The sequence below is a fragment of the Cynoglossus semilaevis genome, chromosome 6 (assembly GCF_000523025.1).
Source record: "Cynoglossus semilaevis isolate Cse_v1.0 chromosome 6, Cse_v1.0, whole genome shotgun sequence".
Classification (NCBI taxonomy): domain Eukaryota; kingdom Metazoa; phylum Chordata; class Actinopteri; order Pleuronectiformes; family Cynoglossidae; genus Cynoglossus; species Cynoglossus semilaevis.
The window spans coordinates 16,816,847-16,841,308 of NC_024312.1; the positions used below are offsets into that span (position 1 = coordinate 16,816,847).

At 40.1% G+C, this 24,462-nt stretch overlaps 1 protein-coding gene across 1 annotated transcript in view; it reads left to right on the plus strand.

Annotated features, from left to right (window-relative positions):
- tspan18b (tetraspanin 18b) overlaps window positions 1–23,495 on the plus strand; it is a 34,327-nt gene extending 10,832 nt beyond the window's left edge. Inside the window, exons 2-9 of the mRNA XM_008312434.3 lie at window positions 6,980–7,062; window positions 16,516–16,611; window positions 18,707–18,901; window positions 19,166–19,240; window positions 19,953–20,051; window positions 21,070–21,246; window positions 21,848–21,931; window positions 22,468–23,495. Of these exons, the coding sequence (XP_008310656.1) occupies window positions 7,060–7,062; window positions 16,516–16,611; window positions 18,707–18,901; window positions 19,166–19,240; window positions 19,953–20,051; window positions 21,070–21,246; window positions 21,848–21,931; window positions 22,468–22,515 (777 nt within the window). The 5' untranslated portion in view covers window positions 6,980–7,059 and the 3' untranslated portion in view covers window positions 22,516–23,495. The remainder of the gene's footprint in view (window positions 1–6,979; window positions 7,063–16,515; window positions 16,612–18,706; window positions 18,902–19,165; window positions 19,241–19,952; window positions 20,052–21,069; window positions 21,247–21,847; window positions 21,932–22,467) is intronic.
- The last annotated feature ends 967 nt before the right edge of the window (window positions 23,496–24,462 follow it).

A 24,462-nucleotide genomic window follows, 5' to 3' on the forward strand; every position in this document is an offset into this window, starting at 1 on the left:
AATGTACTTGAGCATAAATCTCTCAGCTGTGGTCACCCCGGTGGTCCTGTTACAGTAGTGCAGAGCGCTAAACGGCCTGTTTATTTGTAGCTGTCTGGCTGTGGCGGGCAAATGGAGATACAGTATGCTAGCACCACTAGCAGTGCAGTGCATGGTTTGGTATATTACTCAAAATTTCATCACCTCCCCCCAATTAATACTCAAGACAGCAGCATCTGCTCAGGCAAGAGTTGTCATCAGTTTCCTGAAGTTGAGGAAAGATCTGAGAGCGGTCTCATCAGTGCGGTGGTTGCTGTTCTGTCAGCGTGTGCTTCAAGTGCAGGTCCGTGAATAAACCATCTGCGTTACAGCTATGGTCATCCACGTGGTGAGTTTAGACCTGAATCGAAACCAACAGTTTTAAAAAGGTTGATTTGATCTGGGCCTGTTGCTGGTGCACACTGACCACATTTATCCCCCACGCAATTGTCCCACATCCATCATGTTTTGTGGTGTAAACCTATTGACTTGTGTTTCTTTTGGGACCTATTCTTGGACCAGCTCCAAGCAGCTCAGTTTCCATCCTCTCCCCATCTTCCCTCTGTCTCCCATAAATCAATGTGATGTAATTGCATAAACTCCCATTCCCACAGGTTGAGCCTGGAGGAAGAGTATTCTCAGAGAGAGAGAGAGAGAGAGAGAGTGTTTCACTGTGGCCCGTTAACCTTAACCCCCTTATTCCCACAACTGGCTGGCTTGTGAAGTTTTTATTCGAGGCTTTGAATATATATTTATGCAGTTTCAGTCTTTGACGATATGTTGGATGTCTTATATTTTTAAAGCAGCAGATCTGTGGAAGTTAACTTTCTAACAGCTGGTACTGACTGTTCACATCTGGCTGATACACTCTGGGCGCAGCAGATTAAATCTTATTTCTCTGAGTGCTTTTTGTGTTGAGCAAAGCATGATTCCTCCTGACGTCTCCCCGCTTGTGGCTCTTTCTGCCCTTCACAAGAATGTTTTTTAAAAAACTCCTGCATTTCCACCAGATTGAACTACGGAAAATGATGTCCAATCCAATTTTCCACACTCAGTCCCTCTTGGTTTTCTCTTGAGATTTACTCAAATGTAGGATAACTACTTAAAGGATCTTTTTTTCTCTCGATCTCAAACAGTGACAAGATCAATATGAACTAGTGCGGAAAGGTATGTAGCCAGGTGCAGGCTAAAGTTACGCTTGAGAAAAGAGCTAATTTGGTTTCCTCTATAAACCTTCTGCCATCTGTCAAACTCTGCCATACTGAAATATACGAGTGATATACAGTGTGTATGTACATATATTTACTCTTGTGTTTGCTCATAGCATTTAATTTGTGAAATTGATTCAGATTCAAATTTTTAATGCACTGTAAACCAGTCCAAGATGGCAGCATTCAGTGAAAAAACCCCACACATGTTGCCATTTGCAAACACTACTGGTATCAGATTAAAATACCCTTGTAACACCAAGTATGGTTATAGTTAGTTAGTCACTGCCCTCAGTAATGTAAGGTTGTCACAGCTTTTTTTGGCACATGTGGAGCTTTATGAGGAAATGATACTGATGCTAAGTTCCTGGCTCTCATAACCCAGTGGGACACCTGCCCTGTTGCTACTACACAGGGCTCTCACTTGTCCTCCAAAAAAACCAAGTGATTCCATCTCCATCTCCTTGTATGGAGTAACAATAAGCTGTTGTATTTTTCTTCTCAGCTGCTTGGGTCTTGGCGCGATTTCGTTATTTACATTTTCAGTGGAGTATGTCTAATGCTCAGCCCAAGACAGGACAATGCTTACTTTTAAAAGTCCCTTGTCTCAGTTAAACCGAAGTTCACAGGAATGTAAACTTACAACAAGGCTGCTGTTATGCATTACAGTTGGAATTGCTTGTCCAATCTTTATAGTTCTGAAATGGTCTCAATTAACAACACAAGACTGGTTCTAACACGCTGTGGGGTATTAACAGTGGAGAGTTGTTACTGTTGGGATTCATTTGATTTTTTCTTACCTTTACAATGACTTGTACATACACCAAATCATAGAGACTCCAGTGTTCTGCTCTATGAGCCCATGTTTATTCATAAAATATGTTTCATCAACATTTTACACTGTAAAGTGATTATTTAAGTGGCCCAAAGTTTAGCATGGTCACAATATTATCATATTATAATAGAACACATTTACAGGGGCATATTGGGCTGAAATCGAAATTTTATACATTATAAAGAGTTATAACACAACATCCTCACATTAACATCTTAAACTTAGAAATTCAATGTATCTATCTGTTTACATAAATGTTATCTTTGTTTCATAAACAGTGGCTTTTCAGTTAACTAGCTAGCACTAGGTCTTAAAATGGCCTTGCTTGTTTTGGAAAAAGTTTCCTTTGTACACATCAAGTATGTCTCTAACGAGAAAACTTCTTTGTCAATTTATAATTCCAAAAACCTATGAAACATATTAACACATGTTGAACTGTTAGAAAAGACACAGTTAGCTTCATTTACATCTTTTGTCTAATTTGCCTCAGAGAGATTGAAATCCCTGCTAACACAAATAATCTCTGATTTAAATTTGTTCTTCTTTTTTTTACTGGTATCAGCTGATTGGTGGACACGATTGCTCGTTATGTATTTTAGAGTGTTAGAGTGTATTGTTTTAGTATGCATTAGTCTTAAACAGACAAAAGGTTCAAGGTGAGGGCACGTTAAGATCCAATCTCTCCTCGTAAACGTTCCAGGTGAACGTGAGACCACTTTGGTTTCTGCGGTTCCTTTGTGGGAATGATCAAAGTGTCCTTTACTACAGAATCTGATTTCAACAAATACACAGAACAACCTTCTGTTCAGCGGTATTTGTGCAAAATTGAACTTTGGTGAGAAATCATTCACAGATGTGTCCTCAACACATGTTCAAGCAGCTTGTTTGACTTACAGGGACAAAAGTGGACACATCTTTCTACATCTAGTTTCATGCAGAAAACATTTTACAGAACATTAATATCTGTAACGGCTTTGTTGAATTTTTTAATTGCAAAAACCTGTTTGGTTCAGTTTAACCAACACTTTGTTATGCATTCATTTGTGTTGGTCTGTTTCATATTTCAGTTTTGATCGATTTTGAGGTAGAGCACCACACATACCTCCTTTTCCTCAGCCAGTATGGGTCTTCATCCTAATACCTCTCGTAGTCGGTGAGCTGTATGCTGCAGGGTTCTCGAGCTCTGCTGGGATTTAAGTGGGATGGTAATGGTTTCATGTGGATGTTGTGAACGTGGATGTCAGCTCACATAGACTCTTAGTGGAGTTAGCGGAGAACGACCTGGTGAGAATTGCAAAGCTCCAGCAGCCTCTGTGTTTGTAGTAATGAATTCTTACCTTGGTTTGAAGGCTGTACCGCTGATATCTTCACTGTTTATGTAACTCTCAGTAAGAAAAAACCTTGTTCTTAATTGTGTCCCATGGGACCTTTAGCTCTTAGTATTCTCAGCCTTTCCTGTCCCTCACACTGATCCTCCCCTCTCCCAACTTTAGCCCCATCATTCCAATTCATCAGGTCTTCTCACCGTCTTTCCTCTTTAATCGTTCCACTTCAAAGTAGTATGCCCCCTGTGATGCCCCCAGGCCTGCAGCTCCTCTGAGGCAGAGGCTAGCCTTGGGGTCCTGGGAAGAAAGGGGAAAGTGTGGTTATGTACAAAGCAGGTCAATGATTTCCACAGGCGTAGGTGAAAAGGAAATAGCAACAGTAGTCGTTGGTGTTGTGTAACTGCAGATGTTGGTTGCTCATGTTTGATGGTGTGCGTTAGGCTGCATACCATTCTTTGATGTGGACATCTCTGCACTGCTCAGAGGTGTGGGCCGCTGCCTGAGGAACCTGCTACAAAGAAAGGAGACGGTGTCGGCTTTCATCAGCATCCAAACAGAGGCATTGGAATATGTTTCCATTCTTATCAGGTTTCCATTTATCCCAAAACATTAAAGGGTGAGAATGGAGAGTGGGACTGTGTAATGAGTTCAATCTGCATTTATTATCTGGAAGGAATGTGCATTTGAAATGAGTGAACGCACTCATAGTGGAGTGCACAACAAAGAAGAGAAGGTATAACAGTGGGTTAGACGTGGTCAGAGCACAGCAGTGATTAGCTCTGTGATGTTCCTTTATCTTTATCTCTGAGGGTTGATTCCCACTGTCACATTAATAAATCCATTGAAGCTAAAGTAAGAATTTTGCCTCAGCAGTGCCGTCGTTACAGCCAGTGGTGGAGGGCGTATGTAGTAAATGACAGTTGCCAAGCTGATATACAGACTGTGTCAGGAGAGCACTGATTGGTTGAGAGCCAGACTGATTCTTTCAGGCTGTTTAATGTGTAGCATCAAAGTGGCCATGACACTCACAGGTGTTTATTTGAAAAATATCAAGAATCTCTTTGAACTCAAAGTTGTGCTTTTGTGAAGATGAATAGTCCATGCTACAGATGGAAAAAAAATCTGTAGCATGCAACTATATGCGAGCTACAGATGTGTGTGTGTGTGTACATTTTATTTACGCACATTTTCCTGTCCACTTCCTGTCTTCACAGAACATGTCCATTATCCACTCCCTGCTGTCGCCTAACCTTTGACATTGTAGTCAGGGTCAGTCTTTGTCTGGATGCCTGGATGAGGTGACAGACACATAAAGACATAAACAAGTCACCAGCTAAGATTAACAAAGGCGTAATTCCCACAGAGGCAGAAATTTAAATTAACAAAACTAACAGAGAAAATCCACACAAATCACCCATCATGTCAACAATACTCTTGAATTGTGCATTGTAAGAAACAAATAGCCCCATAATTTTTTTTTTTTTTTGTGGGCTTGTTCCAAACAGTGGTGCTAAAAGGTGTTTCCCAGAAAAGAGAGGTTGAGCTAGAATATAATTTGTTGCAAAATGTCCATCTTATGTATAGCATATTGTGGCTACGCTAATGTTATGACCTCACGTTCCTGAAGGAATGTTTTAATCACAATCAAGGAAAGATAATATTATCATCCAGCAGACAGTTGTTGAGACAGACAGACAACATGGACGCCTCCCACTGACTTATACCTCACTGTTGCGGTTTTATTGGACTGGAACTATTTGAAAAATGAGCTGTACTTTTCAGTGTGAAAGGCATGTTGATGCACTACTGTCAGGGATATGATATTAGTGATGCAATAATGCTGTCATGACCTGAAACAACAGCTCAGATACTGGTTGTCTAAATTACCCACAGTGCTCTTCAGCTTAAATGTCAATGACATGTTGATGAGAGAGACGTGTTCAAAGGGTGAGCCAACGAGTGGATGCGGAGGAAGCCTTTTTCTGGAGTTGAATTATCCTGCCTCTCGTCGGACCCTCAGTGGCCTGGGCTTCGTGCTCTCCCTGGAGGACTGGGCCTATTGTTGTACCCTGTCAGCTGCCTGTGCTGCTGTCTCTTCTCACCCCATTACTGATTCAGTGGAGCTCTGCAATCCTATTGGTGCTCTTTTCTCATGAAAAATGTTCTCCATGGAAACCAAATACAATGCAGACCCTTAGCACTGTTGCTCTGCACTGGCTAATATCTGTCTAAACAGTGGTTGACAATAGACTACCTCTGCAACAGGCACCGGGGCAAATCTGAGCACCTGGCTGTTAGCTACTGGATTATTATGTATGTTTCTGCTGCTGCTGCCTGACAGGAAAATGAACAGGGATTACAGTGTAGTGTTTTCTAGGGACATGCTCACCGAACCATATGGCCAATATTGTACCAATTGCTTTTTGAACGAAATGCATGTAATTTTGCCTCCCCTGCTTGTGCAGAGATGTTATTAATGTCCTGAAACTTTCCCTGCGATGTGTGAATTCAAGGCTGTGATAAAGGACAGTGTCATCTCTGGACATTTCTGATGTATACGCTGACCTCACCTCCTACTGACTTGAAATGCTTTCTGAGATGCAAACAGATGAAATGTATTTTGTGTTTGGAGGGGCGGGGGGGCGGGGTGGATGTGTGGCTGGCCCTGTCAGCTGGGCTCCTCATCCCAGTGAATCTACTGTCTGCTGGTATTATGGTGTGTCGGTGGGATGATGTGGTTGGCTCTGTTAGTCAGAATGCTCCTGAGGTTTTGCAGCTCCAGCAGAAAATCCTGCCAGTGAAACAGCATGTAGATGCATATTGTTCATGCCTGCATTGGCAGCCCTCTCCACATTTGATGCTGCAGTTGTCACCGCCAGTGCTTTGAAATCAGCTCCAAGTTGTTGTCAGTCAAAAATGCACTGTTTACTATTTTTGGACTTAGTGGCTGGAAAACCAGCAGTTTAATTGACACTGGGTTTATTTCACTTTTTTTCAGCTCCAGGGAAACAGGTAGAAAGGTTAAAAGCTTTTTGTGAAAAGCTTCCATACAGAATCCTCATTCTGTATAAAGGCACTAATCTGGTGGAGGGAATACAATTTATGCTTGCATTAGTTCAGGCACTCACCAAGGTCATATGGAAAGCTGCATAGATCTGGGATGTTAAAACTTGTAATAAGTGATAATTAACTGAGAAGTTGTGCATATTATAGTAAAAAAAAATGACACAAAATTTAAATTTCCTCATTGGGAATATGGGCCTGTGTCTCTGTCATGAAAAGCAATCTATTTTCTAACTTGCTCAGAAAATGTCTCTTTGTAGCTGGGAAGGGAAATATTCAGAGGGATAAAACACTGTGGCACTCTTGGATTAGCTTCACTGCTGGAAGTGACTGCCTCATACATAATAGATGCAACCTCGCTCGTTATAAGTGTCCCACAATTTTATTTTCTGTTTTTCCAGCTCATGGTGTTCTTCTGCTCAAATGAATCCCACATAGCAAGATAAATGTGGCGCTCTCCGTTCTCTTTTTTTCATTCTCATGATCTCAGGTTTGACCTCTGCTTCTTCCCTTGTGTCTTTGTCCAACAGCCCATGACAAGAGGAGAGCAGAGAAAACAGAGAGAAGTCATCAGCTTCATCTGAGCCAAGGAGAGACGCCACAAATACACATGGTATGTTTCTGTTTTTCCTTGAAGTGAAGCCCACATGGACTTGAAAGAATACATTTTTATCCTCTGTGTGTGTTTGTAGTTTCTGTCAGTATTTGAAGCTGAAGCGTCACCATGAATTTTTTTTTTACTTAAACACTGTGGACTTTTCAGTGTAGAATATTTGTTTATTTCAGAGTAGAAAACAACATAAAGTGTTTTATCAAACATTTCTTCAGAAATATGCTGACAGTACAGGTGCAAACCAATTGTTGTGGTCCACACGGTGCAGCATGGATCACGAGACTGCTCTTGTGAAACAGGCAGATGAGAGCTTTTGTTCATTTACCAACACAGCAGGCCAGCACTGGTCTTTGTTAGCCCCCGACTTTCATTGGTATTTCCACCATTAGTATTCCAGGCACGACTGAGCAGCAGACATGTATAGATTTAAAGGTTAAAGGGGAATTTAGACCCAGACACATCCACTATAATCAGTCATAGCACATGACCACAAACCCAGACATCCAGACGTATGCATATGTAAGTGACGTATAAAATAATGATGATAAAGTTGTAGTTTTTCTACAAATACAACTTTTCAGCTGCAAACAAACTGCCAGTTTGAAAGAATAAAAAAGCTTTTCGTCTGAGCGAGTTGACCTTCATCCAGATTAAAACACTCAAGATTCAAGCAATGAATCAACTTTATTTTTCCTGCAACTGCAGCAGCCCTGTGCTCTGTGCTGTACCGGCTCAGGTTTGTGATGCAAACACAGCAACATCCTTTAGGCGATTTGTAAACGTAAGGAAACTGAACTCTAGACCATTTGTTCCCTTGGAGTGTTTTGTCTTTGTCTATGGAAGAATCTGGACTCAACATCTGCTCCAGATGAGTCACTCTCTGCTCCACCCAGTACAGGTGTTGTAGTTTGTTCAGCGTAAACACTTTCCAATTATTTCTTCACAATATCATTATCTTACATCAGCTTAGCATCGAGAGTGTTTTACTCTCCCATGATGCCATATGTTAAATGAATCACCATCACAGTAACTTCTGCAGGATAAGGGCCTTGTAAATACTTTCTCTTCCACCAGCTCAGTCAGTGCAGGAGACAGTTTTCAGTGCAGCACACGCACATACTCCATGTCGAGGAATGCAGCCATATGCTGTCCAGACCTACAGTCTGACTTCAGTTTGTCCTCGGCGTGCTGTGTGTGTGCAATCACATCACGTAGTACTGTATGTGTCCTCATGCCAGTGATTGAGCCTCATTTTGACCCACATGTTATCATTATTTGCTCTCCTGCAGGTTTGTAAATCCTTACAGATTTGAGGATAAATGTTTTGATCCATCTCCTCTCGACTAATCAACCAAAGTAATCAACCAAAGTAATCAAATTATAGCATCATTTCTGTTGGTGTTGCATTAAAGGAAAATAGTCAACAGTATGAAAAATAATTAATATGCCTCATATGCAAAAACAGTTCCACAGTGAATCACACTTTAATAACACAATATTTTCCGCCCAGTTTTTTTTGTTTGGTCTTGCTCTGATAACCAGGCCCTGTAACACATTGGTTGTTTGACCTGCTGATTCTACTGCTGCTGAAGGGTTTTTAGGTGTTTGTGCCTTTTGTTTTTAGTAGTGGGTCAGTAACTGATAAAACAGCTTCCTGGTCCTCTACAAGGAAGAAGTTGCTGTTTTCAGACCAACATATGGCCCAGTAACAGGGTGTGAGTGATCGCTCATTAGACAAATGGTTGTTGGCCAAGCTGCTCCTCTGTCGTAAAGTGCTTGGCTCTGCACCCTTTTGTTTTCTAACAGGAACTGGTGCTAAGTGGAGATTCCAAACACTGCTCTGCAGACAAAGGCCACCCTGACCATGGATATTGGTTGCTGTGGAGACCAGTGTCTTAAACGGAGGGTTGGGAAGATTCCAACACGTTCTATTAAAAAAATAGGATAATTAAAAAAACTATTGAATTTGATTAAACAGGTTTTGTTCTTTGTCTGAATTTTATGAAAACACTATTTCCCAGCACATGTTCATGCTCTGAAGCTCCTTGTGTGTTTACACCCTGAGGCTAAAGGTGTTGTTTTTCCTTAAACCTCCCTTTATTTACTCCTGCCAAGACCATCTGTCAGGTAAGCTGTCTTTACTTGGAGGTTTGACCAAGAAGGCTCCCTCAACTTAAAAGCATTAAAAGCACATTTTACCAGCATAAAAATATCCCCAAACATTAACCTCAAATACATTTTCCACTTTGTTTATTTCATGAAGACAATAATTCTCAAGCTTCTGAGAGGAAAAGTAACATTAAAAATGTATTTCCAGCTCTAGTGCTGGTTCATTTAGTCTGATCAATTACTGAATGACTATGAAATTAGTTGGAAATAATTCTCATTGAATGTCCAATCATTATAATATATAAAAATACATTAAGGCTTTACTATTATAAAAAATAAATGAGGATTTGTAATTTCCTTTAATTTAATGTTCAGTTGTTTAATATATTTTATAATCTAATGGAAACTTTGTTGGTGGATAGAAGTAAAACAAAAAGCATTGCATTACAGAAAGAAAAAACACTAACTTAGGAAACACCATTTTTAAAATTATTGTTAAAACTCGTTTTTCTAAAAAATAAAATAAAATAAATTTAGCTAACTGCTGTGCCTACACTGCATTATATAATGCATGCAATTGAATAAAACATTGATAATTGCACTGTAAACCAAATGTGTAATTTAATAGAGTTTAAAATGTATATTGCAGTATGTGTTTTTGAAACAAAAGCCTCTGCTGGCTTTGTATTGTATTGAAATATTTGGCATTGTCGTTGTATGTTGATATGAAACACTGAACTGAATATTCATAATCATTACTATATAACCTACATGTTTATTTATATACAGTATTAAAGTACAAATATCAATTCCTTTCATTGTCATTTTGACACAGTGAATACAGGTTTCTGGCTGTGATTACAACAGCCTATAGGGAAAATACCTAAATCCAAAGAAGGGGAAAATATGAAGAAGCACCCACTGTAATCGTAAGCGTAACCCAGTAATTTAGGAATTTAGTTAGGAATTGAGTTATAACTCATTTGGATGGAAAGCCCCAACAGCAACAAGTTGTCCTCTAAAGCACCTCGTGGGAAAAGCCTGAGCTGAGTCCTAACAAGCAGCTGTGAGGAAGTGTTTATGTGTTCATTGTGTGCTGCTACTAAATGCCCTCAGTAGAGAGCCAGAGAACTGGGAGCTGGAGCTCCAGGGGGATCAATGAGCCACCGACTGTGTGCCTGTGCCTGATATTGATCCAGCTCTGTGAGGCCAGTTTGTGTCGTCACTCAACCAGATAGAGGTGCCGACACAATTAAGTAAGGAGCTTGAGGCCTTGTGAGGGAGTAAGCATCACAAACACACACACACACACACACACACACCCATTCAGATAAAGTGTATTAACAGGAGCTGAGATCGTTTCATCTCTATCACAAGTCATCAATGGCCTTCCCTCGGCCAGTCTTTTCTGCGTAAGGAGCTGGAGGATCAATTTGGCAGCAACTGTTAGCATTGAACTAACAGCTGGCTGTGTGCCCAGTCGGGAAATCAAGAATGTGGCCCGCAGTGCTGTTGACAACACATGGTCAGTGTGCATCTGACTGTGCATTTGTTCGTTTTGCAGTCTCCTCCCGTTAATCAGCCTGTTGTTCAGACGTGTGTCAGCTGCCTGGTCGGAGGGATTCACACAGCCTCTAAAGTGACTGGGTCAGAGTTGCACCGGTCGCAGAGTTTGTACAAAAGAACCGCTATAGTGGTGCAGCACATATTTGGTCAATGAACTTCAGTGATAAATGGCTTTGCATGGCAGGGAAAATTAATCAGTGAAAGTTGTTCTTTGTGAAACTAACAATGGATATAATGTGTGGAAGCTGATAATGTTCATCAAGTGAAAACTCATTAATCTGAGCCTGCCTGAGGGACAACTATTCCAGTGTCTTCACCCGGGAGTTTCTAAAGCTGCGGAGACGCTACACAAGTCTCCCAGTCTTTAGAGATTCAGAAAAGACTCGGAGAACACACTAGCTATCAGCGGATGTGTGCAGGACGACATAAATCACTATGTTCTATGGCCAAGAACAGTTACACATACCAAGAAATCCTTCTTGGTATGTTGGTGAATTATACGAAAATTGTAAAACTCGATAAATATGTTACTGATTTATCAAACCAAATAAAGCTAACTCTAAGCATGACAGTTCCATTAGCTCTGTGGCTCCATTTTGGAGTTCTAAGTCAACTTTATTGTCAGACTATATCTCTTGTTGTTGATAATCCTTTTTGTGATCTTCACTACGTTTCCTGTGTCTCACCCACTCCACTCTTTGTTATTGGCTGTTGGCATTATGTGCCAGTGTTAGCAGCAGGGTCGATAATTCATTCCTACTTATTGTGAACAGATTTGATTGAAAAAATTGAAACAAGTTTGATTTTTGTTCAAACTTGCCGTGTTGGCTATCTACAATTGTTGGTAGGATCTTGTAGTGCGTTCTCGGCTTAACCTTCATCTTAACCTTCACAACAGGCCTTGCAGTTTCCTGTTCTCCATGACCCTGCTGACTGTGTCTTCACTGCCTTCTGTGTGAGCCCCACCCACACACACTCTGAGCTTGGTTGCCTTTGAGCTACTTTTATACCCTTCTCCCCATTGTTCACCATACGCCGTCTCAACCTGCATACAACAGTAAAGCTAGTTAGCAGTCAGTGCATCTCAGAGCCTGTCAGTGTGACAGCACAGCCCTGGGCTCATTCTCTACTAATTGGAGGTTCATTAAGGGGCATGGTATGCCTCCGGGACCCCTACCCCATTGCCAAAGGAGCCTGTCTTTATTTGTTGCTCGGGGTGTTTGCCTGTCGTTGCAGATTCAGGAAGCCATTGAAAAAAAATATGAAAATAGATTTTTAATTGAGATAAAGGTTGATGCGGCATGTGTGTGGTCCCTGTGTGTCACTGTCAGAACACGCCTGAGAGGTGGGGACCTGCGCACAGTACATTTAATGACACACCTGCTCCAGCCAGGAGTCGGGGGAAGAATCTGCGGCGTCCCCTGGGTTCATTTTCAATTGGCTATTTAATGGGTCACTGACATTTGAAGTTGGTTAAGCTCTGCCTCTTATAATCCCTACAGGGCTCCAGTATTAAGTCTTACTAGTGATGCAGGCTCGTGTTGAAGATAAAGTGTAGACTGTTGGCTGTGTTGAGGAACTGACACAGTGTCCTTGTCGTGCTGTTCGATTTGTCCGTGCAGCGGAGCAGGATAATATGGACTCGCTTCATTAATCGTGCCCAAGTGTCAACTTCAAGGGGAACCACCGAAGGCAGCGCTGCGTTTATGGAGTGTTTTCTGCGAGGCTCTCTTATGTCTTCTTATCTTTTAATTATAGTGAGCTGTCATGACCATCTCAGCTGATCGTGTGGTAGCTGGTCGAACAGACCTCTGGGTTTCTGAGTTAAAAATGAATGAGGGCCACAGCAGAGTTTCAGTCTGGCTTGTCCTTACAGAGTGAAGAATGTAGGTCAGATGAGTTTGCCCTCATTAGTAGGCACCGGCCTCTGTTAGATCTGTGAATTTGCATTAGAATCAGTTGGCACTATCAGACCACACCACGGCTCTACAGAGTCAACAGGAGCGTCGTTTGGCATTTCATGATGCCACTAACAGGACACCCCAGTCACAAGAAAGATGGAGCTGGCATTTAATTTATACCTCGGGGCAAAGACTGCCACTTAGATTGTCAGATTAAGGACGTATATTCAGCATTCCTGACAGCACGCTGGCAAACACCATGTGTGTAAACAAACATGTCTCATGCAGCAAAAAAAAAGAAAAAAATGCAGAGTGCTTACTGTGATATGTGTCATGCTGTGTGAAGCATGTAATGAATGTTTGTTTTGGGAGTCTCAACACACACAGTGCCACCATGAAGTTTTTATCCTGGCGCACAAGTGCAGCAGAACAGCACACCTGAGGAATATTAGTGGCTAATCCCGAAGGAATTTTTTCGATTTTTATGTAAACATAAAAGCGCCTGGGCGTGAACCACTTCCCCCTTATCTTCCTCTGTAATGCACTCCACAGAATATTCAGAGCCCTTGTGGTCTGATCTCAGCAACTGTGATCGATGAAGACCTGCAATCCCATGAGAGTCATGGGAACAACCAGTTTGTTTACTCTGCACTTTCTCTGGGGCTGTTGTGGCACTTTGATTTATATCATGCTGCGATGTGCACCACAGGCTTATTATTGGTAGCTCAGCTCAGCCCAGCTCGCACAGTTCACTTTAGTCACAAGCACTCAGTGTGTTTTAGTGCTTAGAAGGAAGTCGGCTACAGATCTCATATCTGGGTTGATCCTAGGTTTGGAGGTAAAAAGATGAAGCTGAAAAAGTTGGATATAGTCTCTTCCTCCCCTTCATCCTTTCTTTTCCTCATTTTCTCTAACACTAAATGCTGTTTAGAGGTCTGTATGCACTCCAGACCTGAGAACAGAAGACAGGGGTGGTAACAGAGGACATTTTCTAATGCTTTTCTCTGACCCTGTGATGTATGCTAATCTCTGTGGGAAACCTCCAGTGCCCTCATTAGACCTGCGGGGCTTAGAAAAAAACAGTGCTTAATTAAAACCCATCGTGCACAATTAGTCTTTGGATACCTCTCAGAGTAGCACAAGGATGGGATCAATACCTAAGCATATCATTATGATTTAGAGGAGGTGTTTAACCACAGCTTTAAATCAATTTCACTTGGTCTGAAGAGGAAAGGAGGACGGGAGGGAAAAAAATAATAAAAGCTTCAGGCAGCAGAGGAGAGGAAATGTTCTCATTGTGTGCCATCTCGCTCCCACAGCAGACAAAGACCCCACATCTGCATTATTGTTAGATTTTATTGTCACGGCAACTAACCGCTTCCTACTGTGAGATAAAAAAAGAAAAACATCAGTGATAGTAAAGGGGAATGAAAAACAAAGCAACTATGTCACTATGAAAATAGAAGAGAGTAGATGCTGTGGGCGCTTATATTTATTTATACAAGAATCTAGTGGATGGCACAGCGTATAAGACATGAATTGTTATCAGTTACAGCAGGCACGCCTGCTTTGCAAACAGAGAGCAGAGGGTCCTGGGTTTGATTCCCAGAGAAACCACATATTGTTAATGGCATCTCCCATGTGGCAGCCTGTGATTTGTAATCACATACTTAACGGCGCCTCCTGTGGCAGCCTGTGTCGATTACAAAGACTAACACTGTAGTTTCCCCATTGTGGTACAAATAAGGGAGTCAATTATTGTTATCAGTGTTTGGGGCTGGGGTGGTCCAGTGATTGAACTCAAACTTAGGTTGGTTTAAAAAAGCCATGCACCTGTGTCATCTACCATCATGGCAGCTGTAACCACACATCATTAATCATTATTAAATCATTAAATGTTAATGTTTTATTTGTGGGGAAAAAGGTTTTTCAGTATTTATATTGTAATCCGTGATTTGCTATCAGTATATAGTGTTTATACATTACAGTGATAGTGAAATCTGAAGTCTTTGAGACTTTCACACTGAAATGGTTTGTTTCAACATAAACTTCCTGGATTGTCTGTGTTTCATATGATTTAAATTCTACAAGTTATTTCATATCCTATTTCTGCTGGCAGAAGTGGGATCTGTAAATCATCTTACAGACACTTTTATATATGTGTGCTCACCTCACAGTATAAATTGTTGTTTTCATTGCCCCAGAATGACCCATTAAATTTATATCTGGAGTGGGTTTCCCCAACTGTGGCCTACAAGAGGGAACACTGTGTTATTGTTTCCCTTTTCTGTGAGGCATATTCAACCACAGCGTGTATATTTAACACCTAATCTTGCTTAGACATAACAATTTACAGTTAAAATATGTTTCGATTGTTGTTGTGCGTTGGCTAGCCCACATATTTTGATGTAAGTTTAGATTTTCCTCTAGTCATCTATCAAGTGTTAGACAAACAACAAAATACATCTGGAATATAACAGAACAAAAAGTGCATCCAACTACATATAAGAAGATGAACTCCTTTGAGCTGAGATCTTCATGCTCGACTGGTCGTGTAATCCAGGGGCAGGGCACCTAAAACAGCATTAGCTGCTGGCCAGGACTCCTTTGCAAAACCTTAACGGCTACAAAATATGTAAAAAAAAAACAAAAAAACAACAAAAAACCATAAAGATAAACTTTTGAATGTATTTTCTTACTCTTATTTACTGTTCAATAATAATTATTACATTTGTTTAGCAACAGTAACTAAATAACTGTTTGGTCTGCTCCTTCCATCTATTTCTTGTCAAAAACCTGCACTAGCTAGCTAGACGCTGGCTTGAGAAGCAGAGCACTGTGATAACAAATTTGCAGCTGACACACGAGGTGCATTCAGGTTCCATCGAACACTTAAGAATCTGACAATTACAGCAGTTTTCAGGACAAATAGTTATACAATGAATTAAAAAATAATTCGATTTTTTTCCCTATCTTTCCTCCAATTTTCTGAGGCCAAATAGCGCCCCCTGGTGGTCCCCACTTTAAAAACCACTGGTATAATCATCTAAATCTATTAGCAATCTTTAATAGAGATGACTTTTTAATCATGTTTTTTGTTAACCACCCTCATCCAGGTACATTACTCTTTGAGAGCAAATTCATAATCCACAGATGAAGCACATTGTTGTTGTTTCAGCTTCATTCACCTTGACTACAGTGTTAGCTGCTCGGCACATTGTTCCTGCTGCAGTTCTTGCACAGTGTCAGTAAAGATGAACAGCCAACCAGTTCCTATGTGCCTCACAGGGGAGTCTGTTTCATGTGCAGCCTTATATAAAGGTGAAGAGGGTCATGGACAGAGACAAGCATGCTGCGTCCTGTCCTCATGCACCGGAGGCGTTCTTCATTAAGCAGGAGTGCTTCCAGGCCAGCCCTTCATCAGGGAGAGTGTTTGTGTTTCTGTCAGACAGTGGTCTGCCTGATGTGAGCAGAGGGGCCCTGTCTTTCATTACATTAAAGAAGAGCGTCCATGTTAAAGGCCCTGCCTCGTCTGTCAGTGCACAGGCAGCCCAGCCACAGAGGTGCTTACACAGACGGGCCCTTCAGCCACAGTGATACCAGGGAGATTCATCTGAACAGAGATTAGGAGTGTTGATAAGTCACCAGTCTGTCTGACTATGACATGGCATATTCAAAATTAAATGGGCCGGCCTTTAAATCCAAATGTACCAAAAGTGAACCAGAAGGACTCTCACTGGTGTGTATATGTCTCTTTGACTGGCAGAACCTGTTCAAATTTAAGTGTGTTTTTTTTTTCTTGGTGCCTATCCAAGACAAACGGATGGAAATAATAATATCCGAATCTCATTCACAATTTTGTTATTGTTTTTCCCAGGGGCAGGGAGAGGCTTCAGCACGTGGGACAAGTATGGAGGGCGACTGTCTCAGCTGCATCAAGTACCTCATGTTTGTCTTCAATTTCCTCATCTTTGTAAGTATTTCTCATCTGTCCCTCAGAGACACTGACTTCAGCTATCTGTGGAGTTAGTGTCAGTCTAATGATTTTAGATGGGCTCCTGGCCACCCTCTGCAGCGCCCACTAATGGAGCCACATTTGCATTTCATTAGAAGGAGGCACTCTTGATTCTATCACATTCTCTTTTGATTGGATTTCGGTGTGCTGACACACATCTGAGCCACACCGGGCTGTGTGGACTTTGTGACTGGCACCTGACTTTATCAGCCCTGATCAGACAATCAAGAGTAATCCTGTTAGTTTGGGCCTGTGAAGGGGGGAGGGTCACAGTAAGAAGGCTCGTCTCTTCTTTTCTGCTTTATGAAGCACAACCAACCCGTTTATAGATTCCTCACAAATGGGTCTGTTAAAGGCAACGAGGGAATAATGCAACCACTGGAGCAGAAAGTAACCTCAGCTTTCAACATCACTGTGTCACAAGCACTGTCTTTAATTTGCCTTAATTTATTGTTGCAATCGATTTATATGGGAAGTTTACTATGGAATAACGAATTAAAAAAATAGCATTAACAGACTCTGCTTTACTTGACCTTCACACATTCCAGTCTGAGGAACTGCAGGTGATATACAAATATAAAGTACAAAATACTAATTCCAAGTACAAAAAGTAAACGCACAGATTTTGTAGCCAAAGCTCCAAGCAGTTTAAAGTATCTTAGCCACATAAGCAAGAAGATGTGAGCTAAAATACCATATTCCTTTATTCATTTTGTCTAATATTATATCAATATTGGTTTGGTTGAAGGAAAACATCAACTGTTACTTACTTACTGGTATAGGAATAGCTAACATACTGATCAAATATATTATTTAGCTGTTTTAAAAAAAACCTGTTTTACTGTTATTTATCTATACCACAGTGAGTTATTACAGCAGGGTAATTTGTACTCAGGCTGATGGAGCTGATGGCAGTAGAAAGACAACTTAAATATATATTCAAATATATCCAGTTTAATCCCCATCAGCTTCAGTACATGATACATTTGCATCATGTCCGTAAATCTCTCCTCAGCCTGTTGGTATGAGACCAAAACGTAAATCACATGGTTCTCACCAAGTCATGAAGCTTTTTATAAACAGCGTCCACAACTCTGTGTAGGTCAGATTTTTCATATCTAATTTTTAGAAATATCTAGCATTTAGTCTCAGGCATACATTTGTGTTAAAGTTCTCCAGGCTCTTATGTGCTGTTAAAAACACTGTACAAATGTGTTTTATGACACTGTGACAAATCGCGTTTTTTTTGTTTGTTTTTTTTTTTCAAAATCCTTGTGTTGCATCAGTTATGTTACACTAAGCACATTTCTAGAATATACATGTAATCTTTTCAAACCTGCAGCCATTCAGTAGACACAGACACAAACACAATTTTTCTAAAAAAAAAAAAGGTGTAGCTTTAAACCCGTTGTTTAACGTTGTAAATTGTTTTGAAATGTGATTTCAATCTGCCACAGCAGGCACAGACCGGTTCATTACTTTATTACTCACTATTAAAGCTTCTGCTTCATTTCAGTGAAGTGCTTTTAAAGTGACCTTCAAATACATCCACTGAGCTCTGGAAGACATAATTGACAGTACAAACTTTATTCCTGTCTCACTGAACATGAAGGGGGAATAACGTTAACACTGGATGTCCGCAGAGTTGGGTTCAGGTTTCTCCTGGAACTTATTAACAGTACTCATTTCTCTCCACTCTGCAGTTTGCTACGTTTTGAACTCTGATTTTATCTTGCTCTTTTCCCCACTGTTACTTTAATACATAGTTGATACACACTTTATTATTGACACTTTATTGTAATATTTCCATCATTTGGAATAGTTACACAGACAAACATTTGCCTGCTGAGTATTGATTTTCTGATCCTGCAATATACAGAAAAATGTTTTTCATATTTAGGAATAACTATTTACTTTGATTATTCATGATGAATAAATTATTCAGCTATTTTGTGATTGATTGATTTTTTTTTTTTTCATAGGGTGCAGCCACTTTCTGTTTTGTTGTATTTTCTACCTAAAGCCTCTTCATTGTGTTCTGTCTGTTCTCCAGCTGGGGGGCTCATTCCTCCTGGGAGTAGGAGTGTGGGTGCTGGTGGACCCCACCGGGTTCAGGGAAATTGTAGCCGCCAACCCTCTGTTATTCACCGGCGTCTACGTCATCCTGGGCATGGGAGGAATGCTCTTCCTCCTGGGCTTCCTGGGCTGCTGTGGAGCGATCCGTGAGAACAAGTGTCTGCTTCTCTTTGTGAGTCAAAATGTGTGACAACATGATTCTCTTCTGTTCATGAGTGTCTGTTCCTGTTGATTAATCTGTGGAGCTGGAAACAGAAGCCATAAAAGCAAATGTGCTTTTTAATTTCCCCTCCTGATCAGAGCCTCATGTATAGTTAATGTGGAGTGGAATGAGCAGAATGTGTTTACACTGTTTACTGACTAACATGTATTTTTGTTTATGTTAATCCTTCTCACACTGTTTCCTCATTTTATCTTTTATGTCCTGTTGTTGCAGTTCTTCATGCTCATCCTCCTCATCTTCTTAGCAGAGTTGGCTGCTGCCATCCTGGCCTTCATATTCAGGGAGCATGTAAGTTTGAATTATAGTCATCCCCACTTTGATCAGTCTGGGTGTATATACTGTGTGTACTGTAGTACTATAGGTTTGTTCACAGTAATGCTTTAGAAATAACACATTTGATTTTGGTTTACTGGTACAAAGGTTGTTGCACGTTTTCTTTTGCCAAGAACACAAGGTGATAAGGTCAAACTCTGATGTTGTGGACTGTGGACATCAGAGACGGTGTTGTGTCTGCAACAGAACTCAGAAATCAGCCTCCAGAACACTATTGGTCTCCCTGTCCCTCCAGGGTTGATTCTCTTGAATTATCTGCTCATTTGTTTTGTGTTGTTTATCCACACTGGTTCTCCAAGGTTTGTTTGGGTTTTTTTCCTAAACAGATAGTTTAGTCAGTTGTTCGATTAAGCTGCAGTCTCAGAGGAACCAGTTTCAACCAGATTTAAATCCAGCCAATGATGTGAACATGACTGAGCACTAACCATTGAGGTCTGGTTGTGTGTGTGTGTGTGTAACAAAGCAAGATAAAAAATATTAAGTCCAGTTCTGCTTTGCATTGAGCCAAAGAATCCTACACGTATTGAATGGTAAAAATACCCAGAATACCTGCTGCTAGCTTATATTTAAGTTTCTTAGTATAGCTCTTGTTTTTAGTCATGTCCTCTTGTTTTGAAGGAAACATATATTAACTATAGTACTATGAACAATGTGTCCTCTGCTTCAGCTGACCAGGGAATACTTCACCAGGGAACTGAAAAGACATTATCAGGGCTACAACAACACTGATGTCTTCACCTCCACGTGGAACGCCATCATGAGCACAGTAAGACCCGTGGCACACACACTGTGGCTTCAGCAGACATAAATGACAGACATTTATTTTAGAAATAAAGACTTGGACATCAGTTGGACTCAGTCTCTGAGCTGGATTGCTGCTTAAACAAGGTGAAACACAGACGGTGCACTCTACCTCCCAACACCACCCATTAGCTGCAGGCCTTATCTTTTGAGGGTTACATTGCAATCCCAGCTGACCACCCGGTCGTTCTGCACTCATGGAGAGACAAATAATTCACCATGTCCTATGCATTATATAAGTTGTCTACTAACCACTGATGAAATAATTCAAAATATCTAAATTAATGGCTTGAAAAATAGCATAGAAACTTTGCTAAAAGGCGACTGTTTTTCTAAAGGGTGAAGGTATTGACCTTCAAAACATTTGCCAAAACTGCTCATATTTTACCTACTCTATCCAAAAGGATGATCTCACCACCATACTTACAGTGCTTTTAAGTGATGTGCGATGGTATTTTTGGACCACATGTCTTTTGAAGAACCAGGCTTAAAAGTTCAAATGGATAACTGATTAGACCATGACATATTTTCCCATTTTTTTCTGAGGGAAAAGGAAAAGGTTTTACCTGGATAATTTGATCATTCATTTCATTTGAAAGCACTTAAATGGCCCCAATATAACTTAACTATATATATATATAAACGTATATATAGTATTTGTATTTTTCACATTTTTTTCTTAAAATATTTTATATCTTAGCAGTACTTTCAACATTATACACCCTCAAGGAGGATTATACTACCTCTATAACATATAAAACATAACAAGAAATGGACAGAAAATCTATGCACACAAAGAAACATTCTCAGTGCACACTGGAAGACCATGACCACATGACCTGATTGTTTCACTTCTCAACTCCCACCCCTGCATCACCTTGGCAGCCTGTAATAGGAGTGTATTTTCTCTCTCACTCCTGCCTCCAGTTTGACTGCTGTTAGCAGGTACAGTGAGACTGTCCTCTCTGTCTTACCCTCTCCAGTTTGACTGCTGTGGTGTGAACAGCCCGGAGGATTTTAAGGACAGCCTGTTCAGACTGATCAACCAAAATCATATGGTGCCAGAAGCCTGCTGCCTGCGTGCCACTCAGTCTGAGGAGCTGGCCTACATCAGCAAGGAGCAGTGCTTATCAGGCAATATGATGTTTCGCCATAACAAGGTAACTTCTGTCTCTCTCACTCCCTCCCTCCCTCTCTCCCTCTGACCTCCTCCCACCGTATCTTTCCTCCTCCCTCCTTTCAAACCACCTCTAGCCATAATTAGAGCAGGAGGCAGCTGAGGGATGACACCCAGGGACTGTAGCTGACTCCTCCATGGCTGATTAGTTCTATTTCATGTTAGGTTGTCATAGGAGACCATTTCAGTACAGTGTGAAGAGTGTGTGGGCATCACCACACACACACACACATGTGTGTGTAGTGATGTACAGCATTTGTATACAATATATGGGTGAATTGAGCACAGATGAGAGATACTAATTATAAAATACTTTGTCAGACCATAAATGTATATGTATATACATTTCTCTCTGTGTAAACGGAGCTATGGAATGAAGTATAATTGCAGTGAAAGGTGATACGAGGTTTTCCAGCAACCTGTTGTTTCTCCAACAGCTAGAACAATGGCAGATATTCACAATAAGAATCTCTGTTCTGACATAATAAGAGATTTTATCAAAGCCTCTGCAGTGACTGTTCACCCCCAAATTATCAGTGCAGTTTTACTTTTGATGTGCGCTTCATGTTTTTGTGTGTTTTCAGGGGTGTTACTCTGCTGTAGTTGACTACTTTGAACTGTATATCTATGTGGCCGGAGCACTCGCTATTGTGGTTCTCACCATAGAGGTAAGATTTTTGTCATTGTTATTATATTATTTACCATAACAAATATACAGTTTTTTTGTGTCCTTTGTTATTTTTTGAGGAAATGTTTGCTTTGTTTTGCAAATGGACTTTGTTTGACAAGTCTACCATCTAGTGGTCAGACGTCGGACTGCAAGAAAAAAAGCTCTTGGCTACAAAATGGTGTTTCATGTTCACTTATTTTCTAATAGTTTTCACTTATTGTGGTACTAAAGTCATTTCATATTTGAACCAATGTGTTAAATAATAAGTCCACCTTAGATCAACACAAACACAGGGATTACTTTAAAGCTTGTCATGGATACAATTGGGTGTTGGATGAAAAAGACAAAAAGTTAAACATGCAAAAATCAGCATCATTTGAATGGGGATGAAATAGTCTTTTGTATGTGCAGTTTATGGCAAATCTATGTGTAGTTTTAGGATTCTCACGAAGCTTTATAATTGTATATGTCACCATTTATTAAACTGTCAGTGCTTGTCGTGTGTCAATAATTATTTATTTTTCTTTCTTTCAGCTCTTTGCCATGGTCTTTGCAATGTGTCTCTTCAGGGGAATCCAGTAGAGCTGGACCATCTTTGAAGAAACTTTTTTTTTTTTTTTAGATTAAAAGAAAGGGATTTCTGGAGATGAACTAAAACGGACATTTGTAAATTTGTTGGATTTTCTCTCTATTGGCTGATAGGCAGGCAGACACACTTACTAACTCTCGTACTTCACAGCTGGACTTTTGAGGTACTGGAGATCAAAAACATAAAAACACACACATGCACTCGCATGCCATCACAAACAAGACAAACCCATAAAAACGATCAGACATGAAACTGATGTAAAAAGATGTTTGCTTAGAAACAGTAACTTTTGGACCAGGTCTGCTACAGACTGGTTGTAAAATTGACCAGGCATGAGGACCAGGTGACGCCTGAGCAGAAGGCACTGCACTGACTTTTGGATGAAGAATATTTATAAGTAACGCTGGCATAAATGTTGAAAAAAAAAAGTGTTTTATGTATACTTTGGCTGTTAATCCCCCCCGACCCCTCCAACATACTGTATACTGTAACACACTCCTCCCTTTTCTACAGCCACTATTCTTTAATGCTGTATTATATATGCTCTGTGTATGTGTGGATGGTGTGTGTGAGTGCGTGTGTACATACTAAATGTTCTTTTCAAATGCATTCGTAAGCATGTGAGCCTGTAGTTTGTCACGACCCCTCCCAAGCTTGAAACTTCTGAAACTTTTTTTCTAACTGTGTTCGATGACGTGTTTTGCAGTAGTGGCTTTTAGCCTCTGTGGTTTTAGGTGGTGAACTGTACAGTCAGTGTAGGCATTTGTATTAGGTTGTTAATTCTCCAGTGACATTAATGGCATATGGAATCACTGTGTTTCTCTTCAACGGTTTTCACATCTTTGGGTCGTTTCAATTGTATTAGATGTTCTTTGTTATTTAGATATGTGTTTTGTTTTGTTTTTTAAGTGAGGCTCTGTAAAAAACATTTCCCACCAAACATTAAAAATAACTTACTTGTCAGAAATGTCAACATTTCTGATTTGGTAATTATTCTTTTTTATTTGCTATTTATTCCCCACTACACCCTTTCCACATTTCAAATATTGAAATATGACATGGATTCCATTTATTATTAAAAAATGAAAAAAATGTAGGATAATTTGGCTCTTTGCATATTTGTGTTAATTAATTTACAAATGTAAAAAAACATGGACTATTTTTCATTGTTTTCCTTGTCACTGTTGCGTGGTGCAAACATGTTCAGTACACTTCAGTAGGAAAATGTTGAAAATTAAATCATTAAAAAAAGTTAAAGTACAAGTGTGCAAACTAAAGAAATTAAACCATTATGTGCAGTGAATCAGTGCCTCCCAACCACCATGTTAGATCATCCACTGTACACTGATAATAATTTGTCAAAAAGATAAACAAATAATTTTGTCTATGAGACAGTGACAACCAAAGCAAAACAGATAAATAGAAAAGATAAAACAGAAAATATCCAGTCAACAACAGTGTAACAGCCATCTTCATTTTGTCATTGTTGTTGATGCTACTGTTGATCATAGTCAATCAGTAGTCAGTTAAATTTTAATCAAACAGGAGGATGACGCACTTGTTTGGGAGGTAAAATGAAACAAAATGTATTACCAATCCTAATGTAGCAAATATTTTAATTTTAAAAAGGTAAAAAAAGTGAAAATATTGTTTTGATGTTATGTTCTGATAGTTAATTCCAGAAACAGTAGAGAAACTGCGAGAGCGCAATTATTTTCTATAAATTTAATATAAACACAAGCGTGTTCGCGTAAATACCTGTGCTAACTGTTTCGATGCTAAACTTCCGCCTTCTTCAGAACATTCTTGTCGAAATAAAATAACCAAATAACATATTAACTTAAATTTTACAACATGATATAAATACATTAACCAACATGAGCATGTTAACGATAATGACTTTGTTTAATGAATATCAGTAGTAGGTTTTCTCAATGGAC